This window comes from Prionailurus bengalensis, chromosome B2, assembly GCF_016509475.1.
Source record: "Prionailurus bengalensis isolate Pbe53 chromosome B2, Fcat_Pben_1.1_paternal_pri, whole genome shotgun sequence".
In the NCBI taxonomy this organism is placed as follows: Eukaryota; Metazoa; Chordata; class Mammalia; order Carnivora; family Felidae; genus Prionailurus; species Prionailurus bengalensis.
The window spans coordinates 5,826,550-5,847,992 of NC_057349.1; the positions used below are offsets into that span (position 1 = coordinate 5,826,550).

The following is a 21,443-nucleotide window of genomic DNA, read 5'->3' on the forward strand; positions in this document are numbered from 1 at the left end:
TGTAACATATAGAAAATGGTATAGCATCATTTTCATTTGGACTTCTATTTAGCATCTTTCCATATGATCAGAACACTTGTGTTTTCTTTTCCGTGAATGTTTGTTCACATCCTTTGTGTACTTCTTTATGGAGTTTTTAGGAGATCTTTACATATTAAGGAAATAGGTCCTCTGTGTTGCGTTCTTAAGAAGTTTAGAAACTTTGGTTCCCACGACCCAATTTTTCATTTGTCTTTTGACTTTAATTATACTGTTTATGTTTTAAGAAAAAAATATGCATATTTATAAAATCAAATTCATTCTTTTATGGCTTCTGGGTTTTGTATCATATTCAGAAAAACCTTTGTCACTCTTCTTATGCTTGTGTAGTTTTATTTCTTACAGTTAAGTCTTTCCGCCATTGCAATTTTATTTATAATTGTTTGCAGTAAGAGTCCAAGTACTCTGGAAGTATCTCTATAGGGCAGTCTCACATTTGCCTCCTGTGGGAAGACCCCATGGACTTTGTAGGAACTGGATTAGTTATCTTGTTCCATTCTGAACTTGGGAACATGGTACCCTGAAGGTGGTACATATTGAAACTCACACACATACATGGAAACATTTCTACAATGAACTCTTCATGCTCTTAGCCCCACTCTGTAGCAGGTGACCCTGCCTGCTGTGGATGGGCAGGGGAGATTTTCTGGCATTAAGTTTTACCGGCATAACTCTGGGATTAAGGAGGTAGATTCCCTACCAGCCCCAAATACATATTGACCAAGATTGGATTTGAAATTGGACAGTTGAACTCGGCATAAAAACTTGATTTTGGTTTTGAATATGTCTCTCTGTGTTGTTAGGTCTCAGTGTCAAAAACTACAAAGTTGAGTATTAGTGTTTCACGCTCAATTCTAGTTTGGTATAACCATTTGTGCGATAGGATTTCCTTTGCACGTTTTTGTAGCTAAAAAAGCTATGTGACAAAAAGTCAGTGAGCCCTTTGAGAAGACCTTTCCCTTCTGATAAATGCTTCCTGTGCCAGTTCAGGCATCCGTAAGGAGAAAGCGGGCCAGGCACTCTGTTATTATTCACACGGCAGGAAACTCTTGAGAAGAGCTCCATGAAAAGAATGGCAGCCTAAAATTAAAGATCCATTTGGTGTGCGTGGAGTGTGTTTTTAACATGTATTTTTTCCCCCTGCTATCATAAACTCGATGACTAACATTCCATCCAGTGGTACAGATATAGAAGGAAAAGTTGGAATTAGTATAAAACAAGGTGGTAAGAAAAAAACAAATCCTAAATCTAAGGTTCAGTAAGGAACAAAGATGCTACAATGGTTTGTAGAGGAAGTCACTCTCATTTTTAGGGCACCATCTTTTAAGCCACGATGGGCTCCATTTGAGATTGTCAGAACCAGTGTGGGAAATAATCCCAAACAGCCATTCAGGCTCTGGTTTGAGCTTCTTGATTTATTGTCATCTTATTTGGGTAGCCAGGGTTTGGGTTGGGTAAAGAAATGATGGAGGAGGATCCTGAACAGCTAAGTCTTTTAATATTAAAACCTTCTCTGTTTGGCACTCTACAGTTTACAAACACTTACATGCCAATCTTTCTGTTTAACACAGCAATAGACTTTTTTTTTTAATGGATGGCAAAATGAAAAAATAGGAGAAGTTGGATGACTTAAGGTTATATTGCGAAACATAAGAATCAGACCCTCATGACAACCCCAAAGAGTGCTCTTCAGAATGGGTAGTGGGAATGTGGGTACCCCAAGCACGGCGAGAAGGGTGTGCAAGGAGCTGTTCAACAAGTTGGCAGGTGCCGGGAACAAGAACAGTGTTCAAAGCAGAGCGTTTGAAGAGGTGAGGTTGAGGCAGAAGTAGCTGCAGATCACGGAGGGCCTCACATGTTTGCTGAGGACTTTGGATTTTACTTTCTAAAATAGGGGTACTTTCTAAAAAGAGCCGGACAGTAAACATTTTAGGCTTTTGGGCCATATGGTCCTTCTTGTAGCTACTTCACTCTGCTGCTGTCGTGCAAAAGCAACCAGAGACCATACATAAACAAATGGACATGGCTGTGTTCCAACAAAACTTTATTTATTAAAAAACGGGTGGCAGATGAACAGAATGTGGCTCATGTGCTGGTGTCTACTGACCCCTACTCTAGAAAATGGCGAACCACCAAACCTTAAAGGCAAATAAAGCATGAGGCATGCATCGCTTCTCTAAAATAGAAAGTCTTCCCACCCGATAGCAAATACAGCAATAAAACTGAAGTAGATATATTTTCCCTACTCTGTCAAGGAAGAGTGATTCCATGGGAGTAATGGTTAGGGCCCTTTGTCTAGATGGAGTGACCACAGGTTCCCAGTTTGCTTGGGATAGGCTGCTGTATATATTTTGCTCAGCGTTATACCTAATGTACCCCTTTTCACCCTCAAAAGTTTTCCTGTTTGGATAAATTGTATATGGTCACCTTACTCTAATCCTAAAAGGGGGTTCACTTTAGAACTTCCACAGAAGGATAGATGCTGGGCCTAATCTTTTGTAGATGGTGTGATGGTTGAGAAGACTGATAGGAACCCCACCAGTCGGAGGAGGTCCTGGCTCTGCTCTTTATTAGCTGTGTGGTCTTGGGCTAATTGCCTGGCTTTTCCAACACAAGATTTTGTTAATTAAAGATTGGAAGTAACGGGTCCTTATGTTAAATGGCCATGTGGATATAATACGATGATTTTTGAAAAAGTTCATGAGGGACATGATTTGTCATATGTTACCCAAGTGGAGGAGAGGCAGAATTACAAATGGGTAGAGCCTTGGACCCAGACAGAGGGCTAACCCAGTCACCCCTACACACCATTCAAGGGACTCTGGAGAAACCATTGCCTCTCTCAGAGCCTCAGAGTCTCATTCAGGCGAATGATACAACCTCTTCAGAATTGTTGTAGTTGTTTAAGATAATGTGTATAAATGTCAAGGACTGTGCCTGGCACAGAGTTACCACTCAGTGAAATTCAGGGATTATTTTTCACACAATCACATGCCATATCAAAGCTTTTATTCATCTTTACTTTGACACATACTTCAGATTGTTTGCCCCATTCACCTCCTGTAGGATCAAAATGTTATTATTATTTTGCTTTTTCTGTTCTTTAAGCCACATCCACTCAGTCAAGTTTCAAAATTGTGACAATGATGTTGGTGACAATGACAGTAACTTCCTGAGAAATTTTTAGGTTATAGGCATCTCTACATGAAGCATATTTCCTTTGTGGTCTAAGGTGGCTCATGCTAACTTCATCTGCCTTTTGAGGCTCTGATGTGCTTCTGAATCCTTGATTTCCGGGACCATTTTTGGGTCCTGGGAGAGCTCCCTGTGGTTTTTCTTCAATAGGGAAGGCCAGATGAAATCACAGCTTGAGGAGGAAGAGCTGTGAGCATCATGCTTGTCTCTCCTAATGCTATGCCTACACCCTTCTATCATGTTTGCTTGAAGACCTGAAAATAATTGGTTGAAACTGCGATTCACTTTTAGCCTTTTATTCAGGTCTGACAAGTAGGTTTCTCCAAATAACATGCACTATAAATGGCTTGAGTCTAATGAGTAGTCTTTTTGGACATGTGATCTATTGTCCTTCTTCCTTCCTTGAGAGGGAAATTACAAGCTTCGTGTATTCTCCTTCCATTTCTATAGAATGTGGGTGCTAATTTGAAAGCGGTCTCATAAAATGGAAGCAAACAAGCTAATTAGAAATATTTATGGGCCTGTTAGTGCATATATGTCTAATTGAAATAACAAGGCTCTCCCTGAAGGGGAAAACATTACTTTGGTTGTAGGAATAATTAGCTTGTGCTTTAACATTGAAATGAGATAAAACCCTTTCTCTCCTGATTAGATCCAGTTTTACTTGACACTTTCAGACCAAGGTGTCTCCAGAAGGACTTATTCATATTTTTATTATTTTTCAATCAAAGCTGGACTTGCATGTTTCTTATTTCCCTGAGATAATCATTTTTAAGTCTTTTGGTTGGTTATTTTAGTACTTACCTCCATGTGTCTAAGTGATAGGTTTATATTACTCTTTTTAAATAAGTCTTTAAGTTTTAACTTTTTAAATCAAAATTACATACATGAATATATTTAAGGATCAAATATTTCTACATTACTTGTTAGTAAAAACCATGTCACCTAACCTGCTTCCCCCCTTCTTACAGGAAACCACTTTTTTTTTATTTTTAAATTTTTAAATTTTATTTTTTTATTGTTTAAAATTTACATCCAAATTAGTTAGCATCTAGTGCAACAATGATTTCAGGAGTAGATTCCTTAGTGCCCCTTACCCATTTAGCCCATCCCCCCTCCCACAACCCCTCCAGCAGCCCTCAGTTTGTTCTCCATATTTATGAGTCTCTTCTGTTTTGTCCTCCTCTCTGTTTTTGTGTTATTTTTGTTTCCCTTCCCTTATGTTCATCTGTTTTGTCTCTTAAAGTCCTCATATGACAATTCTTTTCTGTTTTTTGAATACAGAAAGAGGAAACCACTTTTTGACATATGCAACTCTAGTTAACATGGTATTATTGTTACTTCTTGATTTTTCATCTTTAAAAATTATCTGTTGGTTTTGCACTTGGGAAGATGAAAATTTAGTTTTCTTTTATACATAAGCCAGTAGCTCTATCCTAGTACATGCATGCTTCCTATTTCCCCTCCTCCCAACATAGTTTTACCATAATTCTGGAAAGATCCCTATTCCGTATCTACATTATCATGACTATATTAAAAGTGTTCATGGCTGGGCCATGTCACACACTACGGTTTTTTTTTTTTGTTATCCTGTAGAACATTTTTTAAATGGTTTTAGATTATCATTTAAAAATACCTTTGCTCAAAGAAAGCTAGAGTAGCCATACTTATATCAGACAAACTCGACTTTAAATTAAAGGCTGTAACAAGGGATGAAGAAGGGCATTATATAATAATTACAGGGTCTATCCATCAGGAAGAGCTAACAATTATAAATGTCTATGCGCCGAATACGGGAGCCCCCAGATATATAAAACAATTACAAACATAAGCAACCTTATTGATAAGAATGTGGTAATTACAGGGGACTTTAATACCCCACTTACAACATTGGACGGATCATCTAGACACATGGTCAATAAAGAAACAAGGGCCCTGAATGATACATTGGATCAGATGGACTTAACAGATATATTTAGAAGTCTGTATCCCAAAGCAACAGAATATACTTTCTTCTCGAGTGCACATGGAACACTCTCCAAGATAGATCACATACTGGGTCACAAAACAGCCCTTCATAAGTATACAAGAATTGAGATCATACCATGCATACTTTCAGACCACAATGCTGTGAAGCTTGAAATCAACCACAGGAAAAAGTCTGGAAAACCTCCAAAAGCATGGAGGTTAAAGAACATCCTACTAAAGAATGAATGGGTCAACCAGGCAATTAGAGAAGAAGTTAAAAAATATATGGAAACAGATGAAAATGAAAATACAACAATCCAAACGCTTTGGGATGCAGCGAAGGCAGTCCTGAGAGGAAAATACATTGCAATCCAGGCCTATCTCCAGAAACAAGAAAAATCCCAAATACAAAATCTAACAGCACACCTAAAGGAAACAGAAGCAGAACAGCAAAGATACCCTAAACCCAGCAGAAGAAGAGAAATAATAAAGATCAGAGCAGAAATAAACAATATAGAATCTAAAAAAACTGTAGAGCAGATCAATGAAACCAAGAGTTGGTTTTTTGAAAAAATAAACAAAATTGATAAACCTCTAGCCAGGCTTCTCAAAAAGAAAAGGGAGATGACTGAAATAGATAAAATCATGAATGAAAATGGAATTATTACAACCAATCCCTCAGAAATACAAGCAATTACCAGGGAATACTATGAAAAATTATATGCCAACAAACTGGACAACCTGGAAGAAACGGACAAATTCCTAAACACCCACACACTTCCAAAATTCAAACAGGAAGAAATAGAAAGCTTGAACAGGCCCATATCAGAGAAGAAATTGAATCAGTTATCAAAAATCTCCCAACAAAGAAGAGTCCAGGACCAGATGGCTTCCCTGGGGAGTTCTACCAGACATTTAAAGCAGAGATAATACCTATCCTTCTCAAGCTATTCCAAGAAATAGAAAGGGAAGGAAAATGTCCAGACTCATTCTATGAAGCCAGTATTACTTTGATTCCTAAACCAGACAGAGACCCAGTAAAAAAAAAGAGAACTACAGGCCAATATCCCTGATGAATATGGATGCAAAAATTCTCAATAAGAAAATCGAATTCAACAGCATATAAAAAGAATTATTCACCATGATCGAGTGGGATTCATTCCTGGGATGCAGGGCTGGTTCAACATTTGCAAATCAATCAACGTGATACATCACATTAATAAAAGAAAAGATAAGAACCATATGATCCTGTCAATTGATGCAGAAAAAGCATTTGACAAAATTCAGCATCCTTTCTTAATAAAAACCCTTGAGAAAGTCGCGATAGAAGGAACATACTTAAACATCATAGAAGCCATTTATGAAAAGCCCACAGCTAACATCATCCTCAGTGGGGAAAAACTGAGAGCTTTTTCCCTGAGATCAGGAACATGACAGGGATGTCCACTCTCACCGCTGTTGTTTAACATAGTGTTGGAAGTTCTAGCATCACCAATCAGACAACAAAAGGAAATCAAAGGCATCAAAATTGGCAAAGATGAAGTTAAGCTTTCACTTTTTGCAGATGACATGATATTATACATGGAAAACCCGACAAACTCCACCAAAAGTCTGCTAGAACTGATACATGAATTCAGCAAAGTCGCAGGATACAAAATAAATGTACAGAAATCAGTTGCATTCTTATACACTAACAATGAAGCAACAGAAAGACAAATAAACTGACATTCACAGTTGCACCAAGAAGCATAAAATACCCAGGAATAAATCTAACCAAAGATGTAAAAGATCTGTATGCTGAAAACTATAGAAAGCTTATGAAGGAAATTGAAGAAGATATAAGGAAATGGAAAAACATTCCGTGCTCATGGGTTGGAAGAATATTGTCAAAATGTCAATACTACCCAAAGCTATCTACACATTCAATGCAATCCCAATCAAAACTGCACCAGCATTCTTCTCGAAGCTAGAACAAACAATCCTAAAATTCATATGGAACCACAAAAGGCCCCGAAGAGCCAAAGTAATTTTGAAGAAGAAGACCAAAGCAGGAGGCATCACAATCCCAGATTTTAGCCTCTATTACAAAGCTGTAATCATCAAGACAGCATGGTATTGGCACAAAAACAGACACATAGACCTATGGAATAGAATAGAAACCCTAGAACTAGACCCACAAAAGTATGGCCAACTCATCTTTGACAAAGCAGGAAAGAACATCCAATGGAAAAAAGACAGTCTCTTTAACAAATGGTGCTGGGAGAACTGGACAGCAACATGCAGAAGGTTGAAACTAGACCACTTTCTCACACCATTCACAAAAATAAACTCAAACTGGATAAAGGACCTGAATGTGAGACAGGAAACCATCAAAACCCTAGAGGAGAAAGCAGGAAAAGACCTCTCTGACCTCAGCCGTAGCAATTTCTTACTTGACACATCCCCAAAGGCAAGGGAATTAAAAGCAAAAATGAACTATTGGGACCTCATGAAGATAAAAAGCTTCTGCACAGCAAAGGAAACAACCAACAAAACTAAAAGACAACCAACAGAATGGGAAAAGATATTTGCAAATGACATATCGGACAAAGGGCTAGTATCCAAAATCTATAAAGAGCTCACCAAACTCCACACCCGAAAAACAAATAACCCAGTGAAGAAATGGGCAGAAAACATGAATAGACACTTCTCTAAAGAAGACATCCGGATGGCCAACAGGCACATGAAAAGATGCTCAATGTTGCTCCTCATCAGGGAAATACAAATCAAAACCACACTCAGATATCACCTCACGCCAGTCAAGAGTGGCCAAAATGAACAAATCAGGAGACTGTAGATGCTGGAGAGGATGTGGAGAAACGGGAACCCTCTTGCACTGTTGGTGGGAATGCAAACTGGTGCAGCTGCTCTGGAAAACAGTGTGGAGGTTCCTTAAAATATAAAAAATAGACCTACCCTATGACCCAGCAATAGCACTGCTAGGAATTTACCCAAGGGATACAGGAGTACTGATGCATAAGGGCACTTGTACCCCAATGTTTATAGCAGCACTCTCAACAATAGCCAAATTGTGGAAAGGGCCTAAATGTCCATCAACTGATGAATGGATAAAGAAATTGTGGTTTATATACACAATGGAGTACTACGTGGCAATGAGAAAGAACGAAATATGGCCCTTTGTAGCAACGTGGATGGAACTGGAGAGTGTTATGCTAAGTGAAATAAGCCATACAGAGAAAGACAGATACCATATGTTTTCACTCTTTTGTGGATCCTGAGAAACTTAACAGAAATCCATGGGGGAGGGGAAGGGAAAAAAAAAGAGGTTAGAGTGGGAGAGAGCCAAAGCATAAGAAGCTCTTAAAAACTGAGAACAAACTGAGGGTTGTTGGGGGGTGGGAGGGAGGGGAGTGTGGGTGATGGGTATTGAGGAGGGCATCTTTTGGGATGAGCACTGGGTGTTGTATGGAAACCAATTTGACAATAAATTTCATATATTAAAAAAATAAGTAAAAAAAATAAAAAAATAGCTTTGCTCAATTTTCTTTGAATTTAGTACCAATTTCATCCCAAATTTTCCCACACCAGTATGTAAATGTGTGCTAGACCCATTCTTTATACCTGGTATTCTTCCGTTGTCTTCTGGAAGAATCATCTCCTAGAGCCTGCTGCACAGGCTCCTGTCTGGGTTTCTTTCTCTCTGTTTTATGTTACTTCTCTTACACCTTTACCTCTCTCATGTATTGAATACCCTGGATTGCGGAGCTCCCTTGTACTGATTTATTCTCTCATTTTGATGGAGTCTACCCTCCTGAGTAGCCTCCTGAGAAAAGCAAAAATAAAAACCAAAAAAAAAAACTATATGAAAAATGAGTTATTTGGTATCTTGCGTGTTTGAAAACGATTTTATTTTATGGTTGCACTTAATTCAAGGTGAACCAGGTTAGAATTCTCAGTTGGAAATAATTTCCTTTCAGAATTTTAGAAAACATTTTGTTACAAACATTTCTGAACATATAAAAAAGCAGAGTTCAGAGAAGTTCCGTGTGCTCATCCCCAAACTAGTGGCCTCAACAGCCATCAGCACTTTGCCTACTTACTCCACCCGTCCCTCCACCTACTACCTATTGGTTTGTTTTGCTGGAACATTTTCGAACAAATTTCATACATCATCTCATTTCACCTCTAGCTGATTCAGAATGAATCTCCACAATAAAACAAAGAACGTTTTTTTTTTTACGTAAACACGGTGCCATTATCACACTGAACAAAATTAACAATAATTCCTTTATATTACCCCCAAAACAAATCCGTATTCAACTTTCTCTGATTTGCCTGTGAATAACTTTTATAGATACTTTGTTTGGTTCAAGATCCAAACAATTTCTACTCATTGTATTTGGTTGTTATGTTTCTGAAAGTTTTAAGCCCCCAAATCTCCTTCTCTCTTAAGGCCCCAAATCTCCTCCTCCACAATATCCCTACCCTTTCCCCACCCAGTGCCCTTGACTTATTGAAGTGATAAGAATGCTCCATGTTCTGGATTTGGCTGATTGCCTCCTCATAGTAGGCTGACTTGTTTTTCTATTTCCCATATTTCTTGTGGACCAAAGATAGGCTTAAAGCCTTGAGTAGCTTCTATCTAGTTCTGCTGTCTCCCAAGAATGCTCCATAGGTGGTAAGAGCCTCTCACTTTTAGTTATCCTAAGCTAGAACAGTAGTGATAGCCTGATCTCATCTTTGTAATGGTCACCAATTTTTCACATGTTATTTTAATATCTGTTAATGATGATCATCTAATCAGTAATCTTATTATGGAAGTTGTAAGATGATATTTCTATCATTTCCATTCATATATTATTGGAAATCTTATTTTTAAAAAATGTTTCAATGTTTATTTCTTTTTGAAAGAGAGAGAGAGTGAGAGTGGGGGAAGGACACAGAGAGAGAGGGAGAGGCAGAATCTGTAGCAGGCTCTGAGCCATCAGGACAGAGCCTGACGGAGGGCTCAAACTCACAATTCACGAGATCATGACCTGAGCCGGAGGCTCACCCAACTGAGCCACCCAGGCACCCTTGGAAGCCTTCTGATTGAATAACTCTTCCTTATTTAGGAGGGCTGAACAGTTTATACTAGAGGAATAAGGTAATCTTTCCCATTTAATTACTTTCAGGGTAGTGTGCCTTGGAAGCCTCTTCTATTGTCAAATGAATTTTATCTTTTTTTAATTCCTTATGAACCAATGACTTTTTAATAGTTAATTTGTTTTACTCAATTGCTGTCATTATGTGTTTGATGGTTAGATTGCCTATTGGCTAGCAGAAGCCTCTTGCCCTCAGAGATTTAAAGGCATTGATCCACTGGCTTTTTAAAATTGCCGTTTTTTAAATCCTTTAAGTAAAACGAACTTTGTTTCTCTCTGAAAGTTTGTGGGGTCTTTTCTTTGTCTCTGATGTTCCAACATGTCATAATGATGGAACTATTTTCTTTCTTTTTCCTGGACTTGCTTATTTACTTAGGTGACCTTTTCGGTCCGCAAATGTATGCCTTTCGGTTCTGGGAGATTTTATTTAACTACAAGTTTGATAATTATTTTCCCACCCTTTTCTCTGTCTCTCTTTCTAGTATTCTTATTTATTTATTTTTTTTTTAATTTTTTTTTTTCAACGTTTATTTATTTTTGGGACAGAGAGAGACAGAGCATGAACGGGGGAGGGGCAGAGAGAGAGGGAGACACAGAATCAGAAACAGGCTCCAGGCTCTGAGCCATCAGCCCAGAGCCTGACGCGGGGCTCAAACTCCCGGACCGAGAGATCGTGACCTGGCTGAAGTCGGACGCTTAACCGACTGCGCCACCCAGGCGCCCCACTAGTATTCTTATTTAGATGTTGGATCTTTTTCTTATTTTTGTCTCTCATATTTTTTTCAGTCCATGTGTTTTTGCTTTACTTTCTGGGACATTTCCACAACTTAATCTTTTCTGCTGAGATTTTCAATTTTGACATCATTAGCTTTAATTTTAACTTTTCACCTATTGTTTTTAATATCCAGTGGAAAAGCATATTTTGTGTTCTCTGAATATTTCCTTTCATAGTCTTTTACCCCTTTCATGGGCATAATGTCAACTTCTTATCTCTCTGAGGGATTAATAACAGGGATTCTTGAGAATGTATTCTTCCTGTGTAAGATTAGGGACTAACGCAAGATGTTTTTCACTTCTGACATCAACTTCAGATTTGGTGTTCACATGACCAGCTTCAGATTTGATACTTTATGAGGACTCGCAGAACTCACAGAAAGCAGTTATACTGATAGTTATGGTTTAGTACAGTGAATGGCTACAGATTGAAATCAGCCAAGGGCAGAGACACATGGGCTGGAGTCCAGGAAAGTTCTGAACACAGAACTTCCAGTTGTCTTCTCCAAGTAGATTTGTGGACAGGGTTACTGGCTCTTGGCAACAGCATGTGATTGGTCACGGAAAGTACTGCCAACCAAGGAAGCTCACCCGGCCTTAGTGTCCAGAGTTTCTCTTGGAGCTCAGTCACACAGACAAGTCACCTTGCCACATGGCTGACTTGAGTCTCCAGCCCCTCTGGAGGTCCAGCTCCTAGCGCACCACCCAGGCCCCTATTATAAATCACCTTTGAGTCTCTGGTGTGGCCTAGGGCCTCCAGGTAAACAAAGACACTTTTATCAGGCAGGACATTCCAAAGCCTTAGAGTTTACTTCCCAGGGTGTAGTCTTCTTCAGAGTGATTTTTTTATTTGCTGGTTTTTGCCTCTGTATTTCACCTGTAGGTGTTTTGTTTTTTTTTTTCAGACATCAGGGGATTTTTACTATTTGCTTATATTTAAGAGCAGAGAAACAAAAAGTTGATAGTAGCTATGTTTGTATGGGTAGGGTTATCTGCCTGGGTAATCTTTTGAATCCCTTATGCTAGTATATTTAAATTATTTTAAGACTTTTCCTTTGGGGATGGTCAGATTTCCCAGAGAATGCTCTTCTGCTTTCTTGCCTAGAGAGTACAGAAGTAGCTGCCAGAATTCTGGGATCTGAGCTGGAAAAGAAGACAGGGAATTTCAACATTCAGTCTGTACGCATTCACACAATCTCTCTGAGCATCGTATCCCCATTCTTAGCTATGTTTGATGCCATGCAGCCCCCAGACCCTCTGTTCTACCTTTCCCCTGGGATAAACCTCCAGCTTTCTAGCAGTGAAAGGGATGAATTGTTAAATTGATTTTCAGCTGTCCTCGTATTTTTAGCACCATCTTTGTCCCTGCTTCCAGAGTTGCCTGGTCCCGCTGATTCCTATTCTTTTAGGATTCTGTGTTGAAATCAGATTAATTCTCAGCTTTTCCCACTGCTGATTTAGGATTGAACTTTGGGACCTCACATATGGTTCTAAAGGCTGTGCATTGCACCCACGTGAGTGGTCTGTGTGTGAATGGCACCATATGCAATTAGTGCCCTAGGATTGTGAAGCACGCAAGATGGCCCAGCTTAGATTTTCTTGGATCTAATAAAGGAGTTACACCTCCTCTTTCTACATTACATTGTCCAACATTTTGTTTCTGTTTTCTTCTCTTCACTTGTACTTGAACTTATCATTATTGTGTTTAATCCCTTACTGTTGTTTTAGTATGAGCTGGCAGGAAGAACTGTTAAATGTGTGTGTTCACTATCTCCCGCCAGAATTCTCCCAACAGGTTTTCTGTGTTCTAACAACACAGTCTACATATGCTTACGGTTTCAAGGCATGTATAATTTTGCATCCAAAGAGGTCCTTGTCCCCAAGTTCTAAGCAGTCTGACAACCATCAGGATTTGCAAAGGTGATGGCGGTGGCAACCGTAACGTATAATTAAACTATGAAGTTGTGGGGATGGGCGTGTTTGGTTCGTGCTGTTAGCAGCCACTAGGAGTTGCCTATAAGAGGTCAGTAAATGGGTTAGATGGAAGAAATATGATGGCAGCTGTGCATCCGAGAATGCCCCTTAGGTACAGAGATGGGGGAACAAGGAATGAATGAGAAAGCTTGGCTTAGGCATTCTTACTCAAAGTAAGAGGCAGTGTCATGGATGCAACTGAACTGAGCAGTAGCTAGCTGTGCCTATTGGCTCCACTGTCTATTACTTTTTTCTCCTAGGCTTCTGGGTCTTTAAGATGGAGTGTCTTATATAGGCACCATTGCAACTGAACTATTTATTGAGTGCCTACTACTTGTTACATAAGTCCCTACTAATCATTCATTCTTTAGTGAGAATTTAAAATACAGATGCCCCGTGGGAGAGATAACACGTTACATTTTGTACTTGTCCACCCCGAGTCAATCAATAAATGTATGCAGCTCATCTTAACTGGTTACTCTTAAATGGTTAAGAGTAAGACAGTAAGGGAGTGAATATGTATAGTGAATAAAAGCACTAATATTGCTTCCCAACTCAGTTTTGTATGGAAGTGTTCGATGAAATTACCTATCAGTTCTTGTTGGGGAAGAAAACATAGCTTTGTGGTTAAGATTGATGGGGAAAAGTCTGAGAAACATTCTTTTGATCCAACAGCTGAAAACACTTGAGAAACACACACATCTAGAAAGAGAAACAAGAAAAAGTCCTTTCAGTATTTTTATGGGCTCCATATTCATGAATTTATCATTAATTTTTTTTAAAAATTAAAATTTTATTACTATACAATGGCTCTGGTCATACAAAAGAAGGTTCTGTGTGACCAGGATGTAGCATCTGGTGCTGCTTCTTTTGGGAATGGTATTGAGAGAATTAAGTCTGTTCTCTCTGGAAGTGAATTCGCACACCAGAAGTCATGCAGAAATAGTGCTTCTAGAAAAGAATGGCACCATCCTTGTTTTAAGGATGCAAGAAAAAGCCGACTTAGACCCGAGTGCCCTACTTCATAGGTGGAACAGTTACAGACGCTCCCCTGCAACGTGTCACCATGGGGAATGGAACCTAGCACATCCAGTTGAGAGCAAGGGATGCCATCACAGCCAAGGGAACGTGTAGGTACAAATGGGACAGCTCATGGGCACGTTACATTGACCACGTGCTCAAGTTCACAGAACAGATGCCATGCAGCCCTGGAAGGATGTCCTCTGACTTCAGTTGGTAGGTCTTGGCTGTGGGAAAGGGAGGCTTGTGATGTGGCTGCTATAGTTGAGTTAAAACTCAGTCTTGTTCTGTTTTGATAGTCAGGAGGCCACAGTTGCTGTGGTGATGGTCAGACGTGGCCAGAGCCCTTAAGTGTGATATGAGGTAGAGAAAGGAAGAGGGGTTTTAGGAGATGAGGAAGCCAAAGGCAGAGACACTTTAAAAAAAAAAAAAGCAATAATAATTTATTAGAAAAAACTTTTTTTTGGCAACCATCACCACTACTTATTTCCAGAACTATTTCATCATCTCAAAGAGACACCCTGTACCCATTGAGCAATAAACTTCCCATACTGTCCTTCCCCCAGCCCCTGTTAACCTCTGCTTCTCTGTTTCTATGAACTGCCTGTTCTAGATACCTCATATAAGGGGTGTCATACGCTTGTCCTTTTGTGTCTGGCTGTTTTTCAGTTAACATAATGTTTTCAATGTTTGTCTGTTCATCTCTTGATGGATGCCTTGACTTGATTCTACCTCTTGGATGTTGTTAATGCTGGAGTGAATGCTAGGGTACACATATTTGAGTTCCTGTTTTCTTTTCTTTTCTTTTCTCTTTTCTTTTCTTTTTTTCTTTTTTTTTTTTTTGTTGTTGTTGTTTGAGTACATTACCCAAAAGTAGAATTGCCAGGTCATATGGAAGTTCTTTGTTAAACATTGAGGAACAGAGAAGAGCTTTTAAGAGTGAAGTTTATTTTGGGGCACCTGGGTGGCTCAGTCGGCTAAGCATCAGATTTCAGCTCAGGTCATGATCTCACCTTTCATGAGTTTGAGCCCCGCATTGGGCTCTGTGCTGACAGGTCAGGGCCTGGAGCCTGCTTCAGATTCTGTGTCTCCCTCTCTCTCTGCCCCTCCCCTGCTCATGCTCTCTCTCTATCTCAAAAATAAATAAAAACATTAAAAAAATTTCAGAAAAAAAGAATGGCTGTACCCTTTAAAAAAAAGTGAAGTTTATTTTCTTTTCCTAAATGTTTATTTGTTTTTGACAGAGAGAGAGAGCGAGAGAGAGAGAGAGAACGCATGATCTGGGGAGGGGAAGAGAGGGGGGGACAGAGGGTCTGGAGCGGGCTCTGTGGTGACAGCAGAGAACCCCATGGGGGCTCAAACTCATGAACTGTAAGATCAAGACCTGAGCCAAAGTTGAACGCTTAACTGACTGAGTCACACAGGCTCCCCTAGTTTATCTTTTTCTTAATGGGATACTGATTGGGATACTGATACTTAATGGGATACTAAGCATTCCTTAGTTTCCAGAGGTTTCTCTTGGTAAGTGGTTGTTATTGGGTCTTGGTGAAATGGCATTATATGCATGTTTCCCTCTTTTATTTTTGGGATCACTAAGAAGGTCTCGGTTGAATAAGGTCTATCATAACGACTTCTACTTGAGATGGTGGGAAAATACACCAGGACACAGGCTGAGAGGGGCTGCCTCTGTGTTTCCTGGCCCCACTTACGTCGTGCCCTTCATGTCTGGTGATTCGCTGCTGTGTTGTTCAGGGGCAGAAGAATGTCACAGCCGTCTGGGAATTTTGTGGTCTAAGTATATTTTCTTTTTATTCCTGGACTCTTGGAGCATTTTTCTTAAGTTTCTGGTTAAGTTTCCCCACACTGTTCCTGAGTCAGGATCCTGTTGATTTGGTGGTGGGAATTACTAGAAGTACTGTGTCTTCGGAAAACAAGACATACACTAGTGTGATGGCCGCATCATGGCCATGGAGTGGAGACTTTGGATGTTGTCAACTATTACTGATATGATGAAAGTAATTGGAATGGCCTCTGAACTAGAGTTGCCAGATGATATTGCATCAGAACTGGAGTTGCCAGATAAAATAACAACACGCTCAGCTAAATTTCTATTAGGTAAACAATGGGCACTTTTTTTTTTTTTAGTATAAGTGTAAGTATATCCTATGCAGCACTTGGGATATACTTATACTAAAAATCAGTTATTTTGGGGCACCTGGGTAGCTCAGTTGGTTAAGCGTCCGACTTCAGCTCAGGTCATGATCTCATGGTCCGTGAGTTCGATACCTGCATCGGGCTCTGTGCTGACAGCTCGGAGCCCAGAGCCTGCTTGGGATTCTGTCTCCCTCTTTCTCTGCTCCTCCCCCACTTGCACTCTGTCTCAAAAATAAACAGTAAAAATGCAGATGCTCAGGTTCTATCCTATGGAATCAGAATCTGCATAAAAAAATCAGTCATTTTTTTTCTGAAATTCTAATTTAATTAGGTGTCGTATATTTTTATTTGCTAAATCTGGCTACCTTCCTGAGAGCACTAAATGCTTGTAAGGTCCTTTCTTTCCTTCAGAGTGTTCTTTAGCACAGGTGCCTCTTGCCCAATGCAGCTGGCTTGTGTTTTCCACGACAGCCAGGGTGTCCGCTGTGGAGCCTGGCGGGTAACCCTGGCACGTCGGAGAGGCAGTTACATGGATACGCTCCGAGGGGCCAGTGTATCCACAATACAGGGACTTGATTTTCAAACCTGGAGGTTGAAATCTTGACTGAATTGAGACAGTGCGTGTTCAGACCTCGGAGAGGTGGGGAATTAGGAGAGAGGGGTGGGTAGAGTTCTGGGAAAAGGGGAACAGGGACCAGATGAGCCACCTTGTCCGCATTTGTGTCCCAAGTACCATCATCCCAGGCGTGAGTTGATGGTCAGTCGTTACCTTTGGTTCCAGCACCTGGCTGCTGGTCAGCATGGACTGGCCCTCAAAACCCAGTCCTTCCCTTTACAGCTCCTGCCCCCTGGTGAAGTTTTCTCCTGTGGCTTTGCAGCTCCAAGCTTTCATGTATCTGAATCTTGTCCTATTCTATATTTTATATTTTAAGCCCAATAATTATAGCCCCTGCAGCTGCTAGGTAAAGTTAGGCAAGTTCCATCCAGATTGGCTTTCTGATGAGGTTTGATAAATTGAATTATGGTCATGTGTAGAGGAGTGAGTGGGGAATGCTGATTTGGATGCATGTCCTAATGCCTCAGCAGCACAGAGCTCCCCGAATCTCTTTTTTTCCTTTCTCATGCTCTCTCTCTCTCTCTCTCTTTTTTAGCGTAAAGAATTCTTTCTCTCTTCTCCCCACCCAAACCAACAGAAGCCAATGTCCCGCATTTCATAGGAAAGGGTTACTTTTATAAAGCATGGGTGTGCTGTAAAAGGCATCTGAGGAGCTCATCTAGGTTGTTTTCAGCTTACTTTCTTTTTGACAGCTTTAAAGGGCCTTTTAAAATTGCCAGGAGAGTAGATTCATATTTTTATCATTCCACCTGCATAGCATTTTAGACACATTTATATTCCTGAAAGCATAATAGTACATAACATTTAGCATTTAATTTATGACTCCTGCCACATCTGGTATAAAACTCCTTCTGAAGCAATAAATCAACCTCTTCATGTCAAATTGCCATTCATTCTTTGACCTCCTCCATAATTTATGGTTTGTGAGTGCAAAATGGGAGAAGCAGCTTAAATCAAGTGGGTTTTAATTAACAATCTTAGAAAATTCAGAATATTTGCAATTTATTCATGAGGGGAAAGGAATTTGTTGGTGGAAAGAAAAGTGTGGGGGGAAGCAGCCTATTTTCATGGGTAGAAATTGAAGTCTGTGCTGGGTGCTTCAGAACCACAACATGAGGATTTTTCTGTACTTTGAGCCAGGAAAACAAAGTGATTCTGATAGGAAAAGCATCCAAGCTCCTAGGACAGAATTCATTTTCTAGGAGAGATTTTGAGAGGAAAGAGTAGGGGGAGACAAGGCACCACCTTCTGCTCAGTGCAGCCTTTAACAGAGTTGCCTGGCTGCTGACACGGTGCCTTTCATGTCAAACAATTTTATTTCTAAGCTTTTCACAGTGTGTCCTAAGTAGCTTCTATTAGCATTGTCCTGTCCGTTTCCTTGGCAACAGAGCTGGTCAATTTAGACACCATTTAAGAGCTGTGCAAAAAGCAACAGCCAGCAGTGTGATGGGCAAAATTACAGGGAGCAAGCTGAATACAATCCTTGCTGGAGGAGACGTGTTTTCTTCCAGGGCCCATTTTATTTTAATTAAAATCGAAAAGCTCTTTTAAACAAGGCCCTGGATTAAGCACAGGCCAGAGTCATCGGCTGTACGACTGTACAGTCACATTCCTTAATGTTGTCTCTTTAACCTTAACAGATTGCTTGTACTTTTTCTTTCTTTCTTTTCTTCCTTCCTTCTTCTTCTCTTTTTGTTTTTTTAAAGAAAATCTTCATGGTTTTATTGTATCACGAGGCATTGTAACATCTGAACAAATCAATATCTGGGCGATGAGGCAGCTGCTTTATCTTTCACTTTTTTGGGTTACTAGAGCAACTTGTCAGTAGATTAAAAAAAAAGGAAGAAGAAAACCTTTGCATTACTTGTCTTTCCGAGGCATGTACTGGAACAACACAAACTTCTGGCAGATGCACCTGGTCTGGCATGCAGACATCCCACACGACACCTGGGTAGTGTGCCCGGCTCCCTCTCCCACTGCAGGGCTCATTTAGGGATGGGATTTGGAGCATCTGCAGAATGCGAATAGTGTCAGGAAGAGGAGGGGGAGGAGACAGCAAGAGTGCCTGGCTGGGAGGGGGAGGAGGTCAGTTTGTGCAGGGCAAGCCTGATCATGCCATTGCTGCAAACCCAAGCATCGTTGATGTTCTTTAATAGGAACGTGTGGTGGAACCCCACAATGGGGTCTCCACCGACCTTGAGCTGGCCCACAACCATGCTGATGATGCAGCTGTCCGGCACAGGATGATGGTCTTGCGCCACGATGCCGTGCTGGGTTTTCTGGAACGGAGGCTAGACAATTTCTCTACATGGCATCTTTCCCTAGGAATTGTTGTCCTTCCCGTGATGTGTCAATACAAATTGTGCCTAGTTGGAGTCTGTTGTTATCAACTAACTGGTAATAATTTCTAATGAAGCCAGATCCGGTCTGCTCCCAAATTGGCTTGTCTCCCATTCTGGAATATCATCCGACCTCATTGAGACCTTCAGGATGGCTTCTCCTGTGACTTCCAAGAGGGTCGTTGACACATACATCATTTCCTACTTCACTCCAGTCGTCTGCAGGCTGACTGAGGCCAGGACCTTTGAGGAGCAGAAGTGACCTTGACCTTTCACCCACTGGGCTCCAGCCTTCACAGACCCTCGGGTCTCCCAGGGGCTGGCTCCATGGCCATGGTGGCAGTCTCCTTGCACTTTTTCAGATAAACAAGGACGAAAACCCTAGGGGCAGCATGGTAGCTTGTCACTAATCTTTAGAGTAAATACAGAACACAGAGAGATGACTTCATGTCTGCACTTGTGGGTAAGTGGAACAGGAGAGAACCTCCAGCTGTACACACAATGATTCCAGTTTATCTTGTGTAAGAAGATAAACCTTTATTGCAAATACCTTTGGTGGGCTCATTTGCTATTTATCTCATTTCATTAGTTGCGAGACTGTATGCAGCCAGTTTTTCCTGGTGACCTTATGTGGAACATTTTGAACATGGAATCAACTAAAACTTTGGAATTTTCAGGACTGAGCTCTGTGTTGGTAATTAACGTAGCACTTACCATTGCATTCATAGTTTTTTTTTCCCCCTTTGGGTAGGACAGGATACAGCATATTTGGGGGTAGGGGAGATCTTTTCTCCCAACATGGAATATGTCAAATTTCCTTGTCCTCTGAGATGAAAATAATTTATGTACTGTGTATATTTGCAAATAAGACAGGAAGATTGCTTACTTCTATAGGGACTTGAAGGTAGCTTCAATATCATTTTCATTTTAAGAAAGTTGGGCAAGGGAGGTTGTGTTTATGAATACAAAGTTTTTGATAATACCATCTACACTATGGTGAGTGCACTAGGACATTTCAGGATTTGCTTCTTTGATGCTTTTAAATTACTTTCATCTAAGTGGAACCCTGCAAAGCTGTGAATGCCTCTTCATTGAAAGTATTAAAGCAGAGACATAAGTCTTGCTGTTGGAGATATCTTACATAGGATTCATGCCCAGTAGAATTCTACATTTCTAGGACTTCTAAAGCCCGTTCTTACACTGACATTCATGATCCAGTCCTTGAAGATGGACAAATGCACGTTCCGCAAAGTAGCCCAGGAATTGGAGGGAGAAAATGACCCTTCCATTTTGTTTTCCCCAGTTATCTGTGAACATACTTCACCTCTCTCTACAGGTCTCCCATTTTTTGGGGGGGGGGGAATGCAGAAATGTTCATCTCCAGGCTTTTTGGATTCCTCTCTTATCAACAAATATAGCAAATGACTCTGTACATTTTTGATCAAATATTAGTAGGATGATAAAGTTTCTGAGATTTCTCTGCATTTTTTTCTTTGGGTAAGAATCAGCCTGAATCATGTCTCCCATTGAAAGGGTTACTGGGGCCTAAAACCATTCCGATCAGAATCTCCATGGCTAGATAACAGAGATGCCAATTAATGCTGGCTGTAAAGGGGAACAGCAGGGTCCACCAGTCATATTCCCATATGGCACACAGGGACAATTAGATACATAGGCTGACATTTCATCTTTGGTATTTACATAATGCATACTATGGTGATTGATAGGAAGGAGGTACATAGATGTGACAGACTGACAGAGGATAAGGGCAGATGTCGTCCGTCTTTTTCATTATGATGACTATTTTAACGAACAGACCAACTCATTTCTGCAGACCATTAAATCATTTGACAGTATAAACATCTGGAGAATAGCCCTGGGGATTGGGTTTGTCAGGTGAGGGCTCTTGCTGGCAGGGAGGGGGCATGGGGCTTTTCTGGGGCTGCTGGTTCTGGGGAGAACCACAAGCTGCCCATCACGGAAAACCCTGCTTTTCTTGACATCAGGGGTTCAGGATGTGGAAAAGATGTGTGTCACTAAGACGGTATCCAGCTGAGAGCATGTTTCTGTCCTTTTACATCCTTTCAGGATTCTTCTCTCCACTGTCTGGCCTTTCCTGGTTTCCCTAGCTCTAAACCCGATTCATTGAATAACCTTGAGCAAATGACAACCTGTTTTAGATTCCTGTTTTCTCATCTGTGAAATGAGGATCCCTCTAAT

General features: G+C 40.5%; 1 protein-coding gene across 1 annotated transcript; it reads right to left on the bottom strand.

Moving 5' to 3' along the window:
• Positions 1-18,914: 18,914 nt before the first annotated feature.
• Positions 18,915-19,338, bottom strand: LOC122490259 (nuclear transport factor 2-like). The gene is given in 3 exon segments (XM_043592856.1): positions 18,915-19,174; positions 19,177-19,194; positions 19,197-19,338. Coding segments are annotated over 3 exon segments (420 nt in total).
• Positions 19,339-21,443: the final 2,105 nt, after the last annotated feature.